Raw genomic sequence first — 17,865 nt, 5'->3', positions numbered from 1 at the left:
GATAAAATATTTAATATGGATATTGATAATTATTTGAAAGAATATAAGGTTAAAAAATTTAACTCTAGAACAAAGGAATTATTTAATCAGATACAATTAGGAGGGGGAATTCCTCCCTCATGGAGAACTTCTTTTATCTCATTGATACCAAAAGAGGAACAGGATTGTTCCAAACCTGGGAATTATAGGCCAATTTCACTTTTAAATAATGATTATAAGATTTTTGTTAAAATAATAGCTAACAGATTAATGTTAGTTTTACAACAAAGAATTCATACCGATCAATCTGGATTCATAAAAGGGAGACAGATGAGGAATAATGTTAGGCAGATTGTTAACTTATTGGAATATTTAGAAAAGAAAAATTTTATTCCAGCAGCATTTATCTTTCTCGATGCAGAGAAAGCTTTTGACTGATTGCACTGGGATTTTTTATTTAAATTAATAGAAAAAATGCAATTTGGAGATGGTTTGTAAGAATAATTAGGGCAATTTATGGAGAGCAAACAGCCCAGATAATAATTTCGTGTGTCATTCTGTGTCATCGATAGATAGGCTCTGCGCATGCGCGAGAATGGTAGCTGCTTAGAGGAGCAGATCGGTGGCTTTCTTCCTGAAATGGAGACTTCGCCTGGTTTCAGCTGGCGCGAATCCCGGCCCGTTTTTGCCTGTCGGTGGGCCTGCCGGCTCCTTCGGTGCCAGTTCCATCGGCGCCAGGTCCATCGGCGCTGGTTGCGCCCAGCGAGGCTGTGTGGTCCGCGTGGCGCCTGTCCAACGGCGCCCTATATTTGGCAGCCCCACCGAGGATGGGTGTGGTAAGGCCTCGGTGGGAGAGGAGGCCGGAACCGTGGCTGAGGTTTGTCCCCTCTCCTGGCCTGTTTGGTCGCATTGTTTCATCGTGTGTCATCGAATGGCCCCTGGTGGCCTGGCTTGCTCCATCGTATTTTCCTTTGTGGCCTTATGGCCTGGCTTGCTCCATTTTATTTCCGCCCCCCCCCCTTATCCCGGACCATGGGTCATCTAAACTGGGCGGTCATGCATGTCCATCTGCGGGATGGAGTGGATTGGACTGGATTGGACTAGCTTGGACTGGTCTCGGGACTTGGACAGACCGCTAGCCACGTCTACCTAATTAAGATCTATTGTAGAACTGCTCCCCATAGGCACGCCATGGAGACTGTCGGACTGTCTGTTCCTGTTTTGTCATCGCTATCCGGTTCCTGCTCCATTTGTCCTTTGACCATCTGGACTCCCGCTGGAAGATTTACCATTTCTATTACTTTGGGATTTTACCATCTTAGCATCCCTCGCCGATTCGCACTTTCCTATGCGCTACACTGCACGTGAACTCTTGTGCCTGCGAGGTGCCCCTAGGAATGGCCCATATCGCTACCAAGGGCCAGCCTCAATGACGGTCTTGGGACCCACAGAGGTGGCATGCAGAAGAAAGAGCCTTTGGGGTTTTAGACAGGGCATTTTTAAGGGGTGGGAGGGTAGGGCGGGTGATGGGGTAGCCCGTCGGGAGGAAACCAGTTCCAGCGCATGCTCGTGGCGATTATCAAATGGGTTCGGAGGTTATGGGGGAGGTGTTCCTTTGTGTGAGGTGAGTCTATTGGCACGGTAAGTGGGAGGGGCAGATATGGCGGAAGGGGGATCGTGTCGACATAGGGGTCACGCGTTCGATGTATGCAGGCGATCGCGTGCCCGATCTAACTTTACCCGTTCCCGGATGGTCAGGACTCAGAACCTGGGCCTTCGTCTGATGTTATGCAATGCACGGTCCGTGGCCAATAAGGCCCCCTAATACATGATCTAATTCAGGGGTGCCGCGGATATTATAGGCGCATGGAGACCTGGTTAGGCAATGAAGGGGTGTGCCCTGGTTGAGATGTGCCCACCGGGTTTCCGTGCATTCCATCAGCCGAGGCCCAGGGTAGGGGTGGAGGGTGGCGGTTGTGATCAAAGAGAGTCTAGAGCCGAGGAGACCACTGTACCTCAGATAGCCGGGTGTGAATCCTCTTGTGAGGTGGGGTCATAGATGTCAGATGGGCTTGCTGGTCGTACCTGGCTCCTTGCTGCGTGACAGCTGCCCTGCCCGAGCTCCTAGAGGTGCTTGCCGGGTGGCGGTGGAGACCCCAGACTTTTAGTCATGGGGGACTTTAACCTGCCATCTGCCGGCTCGTCATCGACGGTAGCTCGGGAGTTCTTGGCTTCCATGACGGCCTTGGACCTGACTCAAGTAGTGGATGGCCCCACTCACATCGGGGGTGGCACACTGGATCTGATTTTTGTCTCTGGTCAGTGGTTGAGAGATCTGGACTTAAAGGAAATAGTCATTGAACCTTTGTCATGGTCAGATCACTCTCTTCTTCGCATGGACTTTCTGACCGCTACCCAACACCGCAGGGAGACGGAACCATTACGTTGGTACCGTCCCAGGCGCCTGATGGACCCAGAGAGGTTCCGGACGGAGCTTGGGCCATTTCCTGAGGGTCTGGCTCACGGCACGGCAGAGGAACTAGCTGCAGCCTGGGAACGGGCTGCGGCTGGGGCTTTAGACCGTGTCGTGCCTTTGCGGCCTCTGACCCGGCGTAGATCCCAACCGGCTCCTTGGTTCTCCAAGGAGCTGAGGGGGATGAAACGCCGGAGAAGACGCCTAGAGAGTTCCTGGAGGTCCAGCCATTCAGAGGCTGATCGGACACTAGTTAGATCCTATACTAGGACCTACCTAGTGGCACTGAGGGAAGCGAGGCGCTGCTACGCCTCCTCCCTCATTGCGTCGGCAGATAACCGCCCAGCTGCCCTGTTTGGTGACCGCTCCTCCTTCACCAGGGGAGCGGATGACCCGTTGCAGGGACGTGCTGAGGAGTTTAACGGTTATCTATACGATAAAATCGTTCAGCTGAAGGACGGTCTGGACCAAGATTGTAGTGATTCGGACGGGACGTCTGAGGGCGGTCTTGGTGATGTTGTGTGGGATGAGTTTGACCCTGTGACTCCCGAGGACATGGACAGGTTGCTGGGTAGATTGAATGCCACCACATGTTTACTGGACCCGTGCCCCTCCTGGCTGGTGCTGGCCACTCAGGAGGTGACACGAGGCTGGCTTACGAGTGCTTCCTTGTTGGAGGGAGTCTTTCCGGCCGCCTTGAAAGAGGCGGTGGTGAGGCCCCTCCTCAAGAAGCCTTCCCTGGACCCGGCTGTTTTAGGTAATTATCGTCCAGTCTCCAACCTTCGCTTCGCGGCGAAGGTTGTAGAGAGTATGGTGGCATATCAGTTCCCCCTGCACCTGGAGGAAACTGTCTATCTGGACCCGTTCCAGTCCGGCTTCCGGCCCGGTTACAGCACTGAGACGGCTTTGGTCGCGTTGGTGGATGATCTCTGGAGGGCCAGGGATAGGGGTTATTCCTCTGCCCTGGTCCTATTAGACCTCTCAGCGGCTTTCGATACCATCGACCATGGTATCCTGCTGCGCCGGCTGGGGGGATTGGGAGTGGGAGGCACCGTTCATCGGTGGTTCTCCTCCTATCTCTCCGACCGGTCGCAGACGGTGTTGACGGGCAGAGGTCACCGCGCGCCTCACTTGTGGTGCCGCAGGGTGATTCTCGCCCCTTCTGTTCAACATCTATATGAAGCCGCTGGGTGAGATCATCAGTGGCTTCGGTGTGAGGTACCAGCTGTACGCTGATGACACCCAGCTGTACTTTTCCACACCGGGCCACCCCAATGAAGCCATCGAAGTGCTGTCCTGGTGTTTGGAAGCCGTACGGGTCTGGATGGGGAGGAACAGGCTCAAGCTCAATCCCTCCAAGACGGAGTGGCTGTGGATGCCGGCATCTCGGTACAGTCAGCTGAGTCCGCGGCTGACTGTTGGGAGCGAGTCATTGGCCCCGATGGAGAGGGTGCGCAATTTGGGCGTTCTCCTGGATGAACGGCTATCTTTTGAAGACCATTTGACGGCCGTCTCCAGGAGAGCTTTCCACCAGGTCCGCCTGGTGCACCAATTGCGCCCCTTTCTAGACCGGGATGCCTTGTGCACAGTCACTCACGCCCTTGTGACGTCTCGTCTGGACTACTGCAATGCTCTCTACATGGGGCTCCCCTTGAGGGGCATCCGGAGGCTACAGTTAGTCCAGAATGCAGCTGCGCGGGTGATAGAGGGAGCCCCTCGTGGCTCCCGGGTGACACCTATCCTGCGTCGGCTGCACTGGCTACCTGTGGCCTTCCGGGTGCGCTTCAAGGTGTTGGTGAATGTCTTTAAAGCGCTCCATGGCATAGGGCCGGGATACTTACGGGACCGCCTGCTGCTACCGAATACCTCTCACCGACCCGTGCGCTCTCACAGAGAGGGGCTCCTCAGGGTGCCATCGGCGCGACAGTGTCGTCTGGCGACACCAGGAAGGGCCTTCTCTGTGGGGCTCCGCCTCTGGAACGAACTCCCCCCAGGACTTCGCCAACTTCCGGACCTCCGAACCTTTCGCCGCGAGCTTAAAACCTATTTATTCATCTGCGCTGGACTGGGTTAGTGTTTTAATGGGTTTTAATGGGTTTTAGTTCTAAATTTTAATTCTGGCCAATTTTAATAAGTTTTTTAATTGTATTTTAATTTGTATTTATAGTATTGTATTTTTACTTGGCTGTGAACCGCCCTGAGTCCTTCGGGAGAAGGGCGGTATACAAATTTAAATAATAAATAAATTAATTAATTAATTAATTAATTAATGGTAGCTTAACAGAAGCTTTTAAGATTGCGAAAGGAACAAGACAGGGATGTCCTTTATCACCATTGTTGTTTATTTTGACTCTGGAGCCATTATTGGATAAAATACAAGAAGCAAAGGAGATAGAGGGAATCAAAGTTAGACAACATGAATATAAACTAAGAGCTTTTGCAGATGACTTGGCGATTATTTTAACAAACCGTATAAATTCAAGTATATCTCTGTTGGAAATAATTGATCGATATGAAAAGGTTTCAGGGTTTAAGGTAAATCAGAATAAAACAAAAGTCATAATAAAAAATATGACCAGACAACAGAAAGAAAAATTAGAGGAAATAACAGGATTTGAAATTGTAAAAAAGGTTAAATATTTAGGGGTTTATATTACATCATCAAATGTGAAATTGTACAAGTATAATTATGAGGTTTTATGGCAAAAAGTTCAAAAGGTGTTTGGAAAAAATTGCAATTATCGTTGCTGGGGAGAATAGCTGCTATCAAAATGAATGTTTTACCTAGATTCTTATTCCTCTTTCAGATGATACCAATAATTAAGAAAGATAAGAATTTGGAGGAATGGCAGACTGGAATTAATAAATTTATGTGGGAAGGTAAAAAAGCAAGGGTTAAAATGAAAATAATTCAAGATTCCTGGGAAAGGGGAGGTTTAAAAATGCCCAATTTTAAATTATACTATGAAGCAACTGCTCTCTCTGCAATAAGTGATTGGTTTAATTTAATGGAGGAAAGAATCCTGAATATAGAAGGTTATGACTTGCTATATGGATAGCATGCATATTTAATTTATGATAAAAAAGTGGATAAGGCTTTTAAGAATCATGTGTTAAGAATTGCTCTCTTGCGTGTCTGGAAGAAATATTTTTATAAATTAAATTACAAGGTTCCTATGTGGGCGAGTCCCAGGCATACAATAGAGAATATAAATATAGAACAGAATCAGGAAATGATTACATATAAAGATCTTTTATATACTGAAAGAGGTAGTTTGCAATTAAAATCTTTGCACGTATTAAAAGAAGAAGGGAAAAATTATACTTGGTTTCAATATGGGCAATTACATGCTAGATGGAAGGAAGATCAGAAAATTGGTATAGTGAAAAAAGAGGAAAATTTGGTAAAGCAAATTAGTCTCAGGAGCATATAAAGAGATTGTATAATGTGTTACTTGAAATAGATTCTGAAAGGGATTTGGTAAAGGACTGTATAATAAAGTGGGCACAAAATTTTCAGGAACCAATATTGTTGGACACTTGGGAAAAAATTTGGGTTAGAAATGTTAAATTTACGCAGGCACAGAATTTAAAGGAAAATTTTTACAAAATGTTTTACAGATGGCATTTAGATCCTAAGAAACTATCATGTATGTATCCAGATATGCAAGCAAAATGTTGGAGATGTAACTGTGATGATGCTACATATTTCCATATTTGGTGGACTTGTAAGGATATAAAGGCCTTTTGGATAAAAATTTGGTGGACTTTACAAAATGTTTTGAAAAAGAAGATAAAGTTCCTGCCGCAATTTTTTCTGTTGGGAATTATTACAGATTCTACAGTAATTGAGACTAAATTGATTTTAAATCTAATAATAGCAGCAAGATTACTGATAGGACAGTATTGGAAGAAAAAAGAAGTACCCACAATAGAAGAATGGATATTGAAAGTTGCCAATTTGGCTGAGATGGCAAAAATCTCAGCCTTTTTGAAAGACAATATACAAGAAAGATATTTAAACGAATGGAAAAAATGGATTGACTATATTCAAACCAGATATCAGACTAAGAGTTATCAGATTGCCTTTGAATGATTAGGATGTATTATTTCTCATTGTTTTGGGGGAGGTTAGGATTTGATGAGAATTGTAGGAGTATAACTGAGTTAAGAGGGAAATTTTTTTAGCATATGTTTGTTTTATTTTTAACTATACCTTGTGTTTGTTCCGGGAAGTCGGGGGGGGGGGCAGAGGGGGGTTTGTGAAGGGAGGGGGAGGGGGGAGAAACTTTGTAAAACTTTTTCAATAAAAAAAAAGTTCAATAATCATAGCTCTTTACATCTCAGGGTTATTAATCAATTCTATTTAAATAGTCCAGACAGTTTCCACACAAGAAGTCACTTTACTTAAGTCTTCCTTATCACAGTAGTAAAGTAATTAATTATAGGACAGTTAGTATCACCACAATCCTTCAAAAAGATGTTGCTTATTTCTTCTGTCAAAATCTTCCTAGATTTGTAGGAGTGTAGTATATTCCATTCACCAGTAGATAGCCATATCAACAAAGGTTTCAGCTTTGTTTCAAACGTGGTAAATTAAAATCCAAAATTAATTCAGTTTATAGAAACAAAATTAAATACTTGAATCAATTCAGGTACATAGTTCCAATATATTTTAATGCCTTTCCATAACAACACCTATCCAGTTTGGAATCCAATTTTCTTTGATTAAAAGATCTTTAGCTTTTCTCCCCTCAGTTCCTTTCATTTGGGTCTAGGATTTTTCTCTCTATGGTTATTCACCGCTTAAAAAAAGGTAATTCTAAGAGTTTCTTTTCTTTTCTGGATTTTCTTCTTTTTTCCTTTAAATTTAGGGACTAAATGAAAAAAAAAAAAGATATCTCCTCACTCAGCTCCAATAACTGTTCACTAACTCCGCTCCAGCGCCAGTCTTAGGTATTCCTCAGTTGTCCCAGCTTCGTGGCAGCCATATTTAGGCTGCCACTTCTAGTCATGGCAGAGAAGGAAAGAAGAACCCCGGGTTAGGCAGGAGAGGGCACTCCTCTTTGCTTTGGCTTCCCTACAGGGAGGCTTTGGCTCCTCTCGGAGCCCACCAATGGGGAGGATTCAGCACGGGAGCACAGAGACCCACTCCTCATGTCCGATCTTGCCGCAACACCAAGGGGAAGTCTATTACAGCATTTTCTAACTGATGGTCTATGAACCAATAATGGTGTCAAACCTGGAAGCCATCTTTTACATTTGGGCCTTCAGGCCTGCCACATATTCTTCTGTAGGAAAATGGGACAGGGGATTGCATAGAGTATGGTGATATGTAGTCAAAATAACATTCCTTTCTCAGAGAGTCAAGGATGCATTGCCCTGGCACCTGGAGTCAGATGACTGGGAGTTGTCTCCAGTTTGGACGGTGGATGATTGGATCTTGTGATGGACATGAGGGTGCTGTGCAGGGATTTGAACTTTCACTTGGGTGGGGAAAACCTGGAAACTTTCATATTCGGGTTTGCCCAGATGTGCCCATATGACAACTTCAATAAAAAGGAACTTTGAGGAAACTCAAGCCTTGGAGTCTTCTTTCTTTAGGGTTGTTACTTGGAACACTGACAAATGGTCTGTGAGGGTTTTGCAGGTAGTTTGAGAAGAAAATAATAAATTTATCTACCCTGAGTGCTATAATGTATAATATTAAGAATTATGTTATTCACAATGTACATAATTTATTTCACACTATTGTGTAAATATTTTATCTGGATGTACAAAGTGACATTTTTGCATCCAATACATTGCAAACTTGATGGTTAAAATCATGTTTGTACCTGCCTACTGGAAACAATAATCTACCACATCTTTAATAGGTCAATATGTCAATTATTGTCCAATTAGTTTGCTAGATATCTCTTTTAAGCTTTATGCCAGATATCTTCTGAATAAATTAGAAGATTGGAAGGAAGAAACAAAATTCTTCCATCCAAAACAGATGGGATTTTGAAAAGGACACCACACAGTAGATCATGGCATCAGTCTGAAGACTCTTATTCAGAAATATACCAAAGGACATAGAAAACAACTTTATGTCACATTTACTAATCTTATACATGACTTTGATTTAACATTTAACACTAAATTTAAGTTAACTAAATAAAGATCTAGCAAGGACAAACATCAAAAGGTGACATCTCAAATTAATAATTGAATTACATACTGACATTTCAGCTAGAGTAATAATGGTCCCACAAGGGTCTTTGTAAGACCCTATTTATTTGGAGAAAGAAGTCACACAAGGCTATTTTTAGGCCTCCTCCAGGGCATCCCACTGCTTATCTAAGGCTGGAGAAAAGACTATTTTCCATCATTGCTAGATCTTGTGTGGTTAGGGTATTATAAGAAATTAGAAACTTTCCAGAATCCCACTTTGCCAAACTCTGTTTTCTTCATTGCATAGTTGGGAATCAATGGAACAAACTTTTGTCATCCACCCTTTGGGATAACTCCTCTCTTGGAACTGAGAAAATATTAGAGCGAGGCTTTCCAAAAGTGATGCCAATAAAGATGCCACTACAGTAGTCATCTGTACAGTCAAACTGAACAAAGTTTGTTCCATATAATCTTGGTAACATCATCATAAAAGACATAGAAACCAGGGGTGAAATGCTCCCAGTTCGGACCGGCTTGTGCGATCCGGTAGCGATGGCGGCTGCTGGTTCGAAGGACTGGTAGCAAAAATCCCTGGCCCCGCCCCCCCTGCCTCTGCTTAGCCGCACCAGAGGGTTTTGTTTTTTTTTACTTTTAAAAGCAGGTTTTTCTTCAGCCGAAACATGCCTTTAAAAGTAAAAAAAGCCTTTGAGGATCCCGCCCCTTAGCTGAGATCGGCAGAGCATTTAAACTTTAAAAAAGAAAATTAAAGGCTCCTCTGGCGATCTCACCTGAGTTCCTCATCAGCAGAACCTTAAAAAGGAGGTAGAAAACCTCCTTTTAAGAGATTCTAAGGCACTTACCTGATTACTGATTACTGATCGAATGCATGGCTTTTTTCCCAGCCCAAAAGCCCCAGTTTCACTTTCAGAATCAGTTGCTTAGCTAATCTATTTCATCACTAAGCAACTAAGGCTGGCTTTGCTGGCTGAGGAACTCTGGGAATTGAAGTCCACAAACCTTAAAGTTACTAAGGTTGGAGACCCCGATCTAAAAAAATATAAATAAAATAAAATAAAATAAAATAATAAAATAAAATATTTGTGCAGCTTTCTGAGATTTGGTGTGTTTCTGTAGTGTTTCACTCTACACAATGGAAGCTACACAAACACACAAAATCTCAGAAAGCTGTATGTGGTATTTTGTGTGTGTGTGTGTGTGTGTGTGTCAGTTGTGTTGTGTTGTGTATGTGTAAAGTGTGAAAGTTGGTTTTTGAGCTTTTTGTGGCTGTGTGAAGTGTGAAGTGCAGCTGCTTTCACATTGTGTATGAGTCAGTTGCGTTGTGTATGTGTAAAGTGTGAAAGTTGGTTTTTGGTACCTCTTGTTTTTTATACTTTGTTTATTATTTTTATTATTTATTGTTATTGCCCACGCGCACCCAATCATCTGACCACCAAGCCACACCCACCAATTAAGCCACACCCACAAAACCGGTCGGGAAATTTTTTAGATTTCACCCTTGATAGAAATCTCTCATAGTACCTGATAAATATTTTCAGTTCCTCACTGAGAAAGTCTTTTACATCCCTTCACCCACAAATCATGACCTCAGACTATCTCAAAGGGAGATTTTTTAAAAATACTCTGTTATACCGTATCTCTCTCCTTGTGGGGATGGTCAAGTGTCAGGTGTTATTTATTATTATTTCCACTGTCCCATTTACAGATCCAGGTCAAATTATTGATGTTAAGTAAACTCAAGTCCTCATGTCTTGAACTGAACTAACGTTTCAAAGTTGTGTTTCCAACTGTTAGTCAGATTGCTACTTTTGCTCTGTTGTAATGTAAACTTAAAAAAATACTTACGTTCTTAGTTGTAACTCGCTTTATCTTTCTTATGCCTAACACTCTTTTTATTACTTCTTTTTATAATCTTATGATTATTGTATTTTTGCTACATTATTTTGTTATCTTCTGCTTATTTATTTGCATGGGAGACTCAAAATTAATTAGTTCCTTTAATCAAGGAGTGGTTTTCTATGATTTAATTATTGAATATGATCACATAAAGGAAAAGTTGAGAACCTCTGTTTTATATCTTTTTCTTAAATTATAATTTAATGCTTATTACTTAGGTACTTTGATAAAATAGTGAGAAGTACTACAAATAATACTGTTGAGAATTATATGTTGCCCTCACTTAACAAGGCTAGTTTTATATAATTCCAAACTATAGTTAAACAAAGAAAATAATACGTACTTCTGCATACTGAATAATTGAAGAAGAATCATTCTTTCCTGGTTGCATTAGAAGCGATTTCATCTCTTCTGTTTCAGCATAATCCACAGGTTTGTGACCAAATATATTACTAGTAAAAGAAGGAAAGGTAAATTTTAAGTAAACAAGGGATAAGACTACTAATCACCTAATTATCACTGTAGAATTTTTATATTCTTCAAATATTTACAAGAAAAATTGCATAAAAAAACCAATTATAACCACTAACATTTATGACAGATGGATAAAGAACAGCAAAGAAATATAAAAAGGATGCAACACATTGAAACTGCTCACTTTTAACCAGCAGGTCATTTTAGTTATCTCATATTATGCACTGACCAGAATTTTCAACATGCTGTACAGATAGACTTTGACTTACAACCATTTGTTTAGCCACCATTCAAAATTACAGCAGCAATAAAAAAGTGACTTATGACCATTTTTCACACTAACAATCATTGACACATCCTCAAGGTCACATGATTAAAATTCAGATGCTTGGCAACTGGTATGTGTCCCAGGGTCACTTCTTGTGACCTTCTGAGAAGCAATGGGAAACCCAGAGTCATTTAACAACGGTGTTACTAACTTGACAACTGCAGAGATTCACTTAAATAACTGAGACAAGAAAACTCATAAACTGGGGCAAAACTCACTTAACTGTATTGCTTAACAAGAAATTTGGGTCTCAATTGTGGTTGTAAGTCAAGGACTACCAGTAATGTCCAAATTAGTGGAGCTGATTAGTTACCGTATTTTTCGGAGTATAAGACGCACCGGAGTATAAGACGCACCTTAGTTTTTCGGGAGGAAAATAAGAAAAAAGCTGATTGGCAGGTGGATTGGCCTCCTGGAATACCCCCAATCAGCTGTTCCTAGAGCTGAATTTTAGCAACAGGTTCCTTGGTTCTGAGCTCTGTGCCTTGCTTTTTGTTTGCTTTTTTTTTCTGCCTGTGAAAGCCTCCAAAACAGAACTTCAGAAAAAAAGCTTCTGAAGTTCAGTTTGGGACCTTCTTTTCTGAAGCTTCTTTCAGCCTCTGAAACCTCCGTTTGAGAAGCTGCGTCGCTACATTCAGAGTATAAGACGCACCCAGATTTTCACCCTCTTTTTTGGGGGGAAAAGGTGCGTCTTATACTCCAAAAAATACGGTAGTTTATGCAGAAGATTAACTTTAAAGGCTAGATCCACTGAGTCATGTAATAGTTTCTGCTTATAGCTTCACATGTTTTGCTAGACAAAGAAAAGTTTTTAAAAATAGGACTTTGCAGATTCCAAGGGAGACACATTTTTATTATCTTCAAACTAGACGTCATGAGTCACAGAGATTTTACATTCTCTCATTTAATTAATTGTTAAAATTCATTTTTCCAATAAAATATATTTTGACTGAAAGGATAGATTCAATTAAGGCAAGCCTGTTTAAAGCTTATAGGATTAGTCTGCAACTTTTCAAGTGGTAAACACTATTGTGAAATTTAACACAGTGCTGTGAGTGCTCATTTCTTAAACTTAAACAACTTTTTTAAAAAATGAAAATCTTGCACATTTTAATGTGAATGTTTTTACATGAAAATTTTGCAAGCTTTCAGTCATTTTTAAATAACTTGATCTTGTTAAATTTCAGTTAATATCATATTAATGGAATATGATATTCAGTCATATATTCTCCCTATCAAAGTGTAGGAAGTTAGCACCCACCCCACCTCCTAGAAGACGGAAATATTTTAGAAAATATTTAAAAGGCAGAATATATTTCCCTGGATGAGAAATGGAGAAACATATTTTAAAGACAAAGCAGCTTCCTGACTCCCTCCACAATGGGTCAGAGGTAGAAACTCATTCTCCCCACCTTTGTCAATGGGTCATCATCTGCAACATAATAGGACCCATCTAGCAACTGAAACTCACATGACACCTGGGAAGATTACATCAGCCAGCAAGACTAGCTAAGACCCCCACCCCCTGGGAGTCTGACAACCAACCAATCAGGATACTCTTCCTGTGCCCCAGAAAGTTCAAAGCTCAGAAAAAGCATAAAGCTAGGGAGCGCACAGGAACTCATCCCTTTTCTGTTCAGGATCTCAAGCCATGTGATCCTGGCCACCATTAAACCATCTTTCCAAGCAGCCTCCATGTTTCCAGTGTCTTTGTCCCCACTTGGAACTGAACCCAGATGGATATTTCTTCCAACAAAAGGATGTAGTATTGTGAATATCAAAGAGAGTATGAGCACCATACTAATCACTAATTTATTTATTTGTTTGTTTATAAAATTTATAAAGTGCCTTATTCCAGAATCTCTAGGCAATACCAAAGTCACATTATATAATTTTGTAAATAGGTACAATCATCAGTTCTATATCACAAATTGCCTATCTCAGTTTCCAGCTCTCCTAGATGCTGTAAAGACTGCAAGCTAGAAACAATCCTGGATGCATGGAGCTTCTTCCCCCATTCCACCCCCAATCTCTGTCTCTCTCACATTCGCTCATACACCCACAACATACTAAATTCTTCAGTTTAGTTTTCCAAGCTGCAAGAAAAAGTGGTATAAAACCAAAGAATAGATATATGCTACAATTCATCTTCTGTGAATGGTACATCAAACAGGTATTTCTTCAGTACTGCTTAAAAGAAGATGTTCAACTGTTACTGATTGGTGTCATTAAGAAGCAGCCAAAGAAGAAAATTGCTTCACAATCTCTATTTCAAACATAAAACATTGGATTAATTGTTGGCAGGCCAGACTTTCAAAGGAGATACTTGACAAAAATACATCAGCTTCAGTATGTATCTCATACATATTCTGGTTTTTTGATTAAATAGGCTGTCTAATCACAAAAACAATTATATTCTCATTCAAAATGCAGAGGTGCAAGCTCGCAACCCCAATTTTGTCCCTTCACAAAATTAGCCTGACTGGGTGGAAGAGGAAGAGAGCCAGACTTTTAGGGTATGCTGTGGCCCCATGCATTATAGATTGGCAGCGTTGGATAAACACTTCTTCACTTTGAAATTACAGTGGGGACAAGCACATTACAGAAAGCAGACATTTTGCCTTGGATGAGAGAGATATGGATTCAAATTCTAATTTAAATATTGGGGGAAACTTAAAGTGGCTTGTTGTCTACAGTAATAAGCTTTTGATTGCCCATTCAGATGGTGGCTAAGGATTTGCATCATGTGTTCTCCCATACAAATAAACAAAGCTCCGTCAACAAAAAAATTAGATGCCAGAGGGTATTTTGGGGGGAAGGGGGGTGGGAATATGGGCTTGCAAAAAAACTCTATTCATTTGTTCAAAAACAGATAAAAATTACTCACACCACATCTCGAGAAGCTCCATGCAAAAGCAGCAGTTCCACAATTTCTATATGTCCATTCTTGGCAGCATCGTGAAGTGGCATATCATTCTGATACCCAGTCACATTCAACAGTGCCCCGTGTCTTATCAGTAATTCAACTATCTGCTTATGTCCATGATTACAGGCTTCATGCTAAATGTTGGATGGGAAAAAACCAATATAGAAGTTACAGAATAAGAATTGGCTCAACTAAGAATTGAAGCTTGATAAAGCAGGAAAACGATGCCCCTAAATTACAGATTTTTATTTTTTCAACCAAGACTGACTCCCAGATAGCTTGCAGGTATAAATTAATCATTCTAGGAATCTTTATGTATGTAAAGGAAAAAAGCTTATGTTTGAAATTTATCTGGCAGAAAAAAAATGAACACAAAATAACTATCCGTAATGTATTTTACGACTTTCCAGATTCTGCTTAGACTTTTAAAATCCATTTCTCTTGCATCTGAAAATGCAACAGAAATTCATCTGAAGAAAGAAACTGGTTTAATTCAGAAAGAACAATGTAGGAAAAAATAACAGGAAAAGCAAGAGGAAAGAGGATCTCAAAACTATTTGAGTTTATTAAACAAATGAAGTTTTTTCATTTTTCTTCAGGACAAGCTGGGAAAGAGTTCATCTAAATCATCCCCTGTATCACATAGTCTCAACAAGAGTGAGATAAAGAACAAAGGAAGAATGGAAGGAATGAACCATTTAAATTACCAGTGGTGTCCAACCAGCATTGTCTTTAATGTTGGGATCAGCTCCTTTTTTCAACAAGCATTCAACAGCAGAAAGATTACCCTAGAAAAAGGAAATGAAAACATAAAGCATTAAAGTTTATTAAACGTTAACAATTGATTATCTATAAACCCAAAATAAAAAATAGGAAGATCGGTAAGGTATGAAGGAATCAAATATCCAACAGAATAAAGTAAAACATGTAAGTTTTTTAGAAATACAAATGTTTAAAAATTACTTTTTACATTAAATATATTATAGTTAATTGATATTCTGATTTCTGAATTCTTTGATTTATTTCCCTCATCTAGAGAACTATACAATTGTTACAACCCCTTCTCTTTTAAAATTAGATTTGATCTCCATTATGAAAAATGCCTGAAATATTCTATGAATTAAAATAATGATGGTAAAAGTATGGAAATCTAGGATAAAAATTGTGTACCACAAACATGATAAAAATATGATTACCCAAATTAACTGTAATCATACTAACAGACCTGTGGCAACACTAACACATACAACTGGTGTTGATTTTCAACCCCAGGTCTGCCTCCACTCAGAATTCAGTCTACCTTGTAAGAGTTACTTGTTGTCTCCCAAAATAAGACTAGCAATCATTAATGCATTATACTCTTGCTAAATTATCCCTTATTTATTATGCTTATTTCTATCCTGACCTCTCATTAAGCTGAGAAACATTTATTAAATGGGTGAAATTGATATGCACTGCACAAAGTAAAATATCTGGGTATTATCAAGATTAATATGAATGATGATGATGATCGTATGTTATTTCAAAATAGCTATGTGAAGGTATGGAATGAAATGAAGTGCAGGTTAAGAAGGGAAAGCTACGTTTATCATTGTTGGGGGGGAATTTCTATGGTAAAAATGATCGTACTACTAAAATGTCTGCTAAGTGAGACATTTGTTAAATGAATTTTGCCAAATTTTACGACGTCTCTCGCCACAACTAAGTGAATCACTGCAGTTAAGTTAACAACACATTTTAAGTGAATCTGACTTTCCCCTTGACTTTGCTTGTCAGGTCACAAAAGGTGATCACGTGACCCCAGGACATTGCAGCTGTCATATATATGAGTCAGTTACCAAGTGTCTGAATTTTGATCATGTGGACCATAGGGATGCTACAACAGTTGTAAATGTGAAAAATGCTCATAAATCACTTTTTTTAGTGCTGTTGTAACTTTGAACAATCACTAAATGAACTGTTATAAGATACCCAGCCTTTGTGTATCAGTATCAATTATCTTGAAACTGAAAAGCAAAATGATCACTCAAAAAGCTGTTTACTGCTTTTTTAAACTAGTAAATCAACAAGACTAGTTAAACATGTTAGCAGTAACTTTATTCATAGATCTCTTGCTTTACCTAGTTTTAGAATATTTTAGAGCTAACTTTTGGTACGGTTGCCCCATGATCCCATTCAGTGTATCAATATGAAAAATAAGCTTTATATGCATTTATGTACACTTATAGAGGAATTTTTGCAAAAAATCAGGAGTGCATGACATGTTTGCAAGAACAGAGATTTTGCCTTTCTTTTTACTTTTAATGAGTAATAAAAAACATGGATTCCAGTTTACCATACACATGGCTACATTTGTTTCAATTAACTGTAAACTCATCAAACTTTGGAATCCTTTTTCAAGACCAATGTGCTTTTAGGATATTTACTATGAGTGTCAAAGCTGAAAAATAGGAAAGACTACCCTGCAATTTCAGTTTAGATTGATCTGAAATACACCAACATATTTAATTTTAAATGCTTTTAACAGAGTCTCTTAAACAACCCAAAAGTTGAACTCATTTAATTTTCATTAAGTTTTGTATATTAAGCCCTACATAGTAATGAAAACAAAAAATGAAATCAGCATTCCGTGCGCCTTTGGCGTTGAGTCATGCCGGCCACATGACCATGGAGATGTCTTTGGACAGCGCTGGCTCTTCGGCTTTGAAACGGAGATGAGCACCGCCCCCTAGAGTCGGCAACGACTAGCACGTATGTTTACCTTTACCTAGTAATGAAAACAGTATAGATTTATCTGATAATTAATGAAGTCCCAGAAGAATTAAATGTATTTTCCATTTACTCTGCCATGAGACTGTTTCTATTACACTGACAAGTTTAATTGGATAAGATATTTCAGAAAATACTTGCAGCTACTTAATAGTGCAATCCAAATGAACAATCCATGGCTGGGTGGGGAATAGGATGAAACAGGAAACTTTTCCTTTTAGCTAATTCCAGCCCTTTCAAGACAGTCCCTAAAAGTTTCCTTTAATTCTTGCTTTTTTATACTTTAGTTTGTACACTGCCTACAATTCCTAGGGTGGAATACATAGGTTGAGAGTAATGATCACCATCATCATCCCTCATAAAAAAGTTTATTGTGTTTTAAAATTAGACTTTGGCATTTTTTTTCTTTTCCATGTTCACATGTAAAAGGTTATTTTAAAAAATAAAGAAATTAACCAGGAGTCAAACATAGCAAATGCTGACCATAAATAAAATCTTAACTTTATTAAGCAGCACAAGAGAATTAGTATTCAAATATTCAAAACTAAATTGACAATATCAATTCATGAAGACAAAAAACGTTGACTAAAAGACAACCTTAAAATCAAAATAGGCTAAAAGACTTATAAAGACATATACAACAAAAACAAAAATGAAATCAGCATTCCGTGCGCCTTTGGCGTTGAGTCATGCCGGCCACATGACCATGGAGATGTCTTTGGACAGCGCTGGCTCTTCGGCTTTGAAACGGAGATGAGCACCGCCCCCTAGAGTCGGCAACGACTAGCACGTATGTTTACCTTTACCTAGTAATGAAAACAGTATAGATTTATCTGATAATTAATG

At 40.0% G+C, this 17,865-nt stretch overlaps 1 protein-coding gene across 3 annotated transcripts in view; it reads right to left on the bottom strand.

The window, feature by feature from the left end:
- Positions 1-17,865, bottom strand: part of BARD1 (BRCA1 associated RING domain 1) — a 111,851-nt gene that overhangs the window by 25,335 nt on the left and 68,651 nt on the right. For all 3 annotated transcript variants that reach the window (XM_058186071.1, XM_058186084.1, XM_058186078.1), the window contains 3 exons: positions 14,958-15,038; positions 14,212-14,384; positions 10,866-10,974 (listed from right to left, as the gene is read on the bottom strand). In XM_058186071.1, coding sequence (XP_058042054.1) covers positions 10,866-10,974; positions 14,212-14,384; positions 14,958-15,038 — 363 coding nt within the window. The remainder of the gene's footprint in view (positions 1-10,865; positions 10,975-14,211; positions 14,385-14,957; positions 15,039-17,865) is intronic.

This window comes from Ahaetulla prasina, chromosome 1 (genome assembly GCF_028640845.1).
Source record: "Ahaetulla prasina isolate Xishuangbanna chromosome 1, ASM2864084v1, whole genome shotgun sequence".
Lineage (NCBI taxonomy): Eukaryota > Metazoa > Chordata > Lepidosauria > Squamata > Colubridae > Ahaetulla > Ahaetulla prasina.
This window is presented reverse-complemented; position numbering and strand designations above follow the sequence as displayed.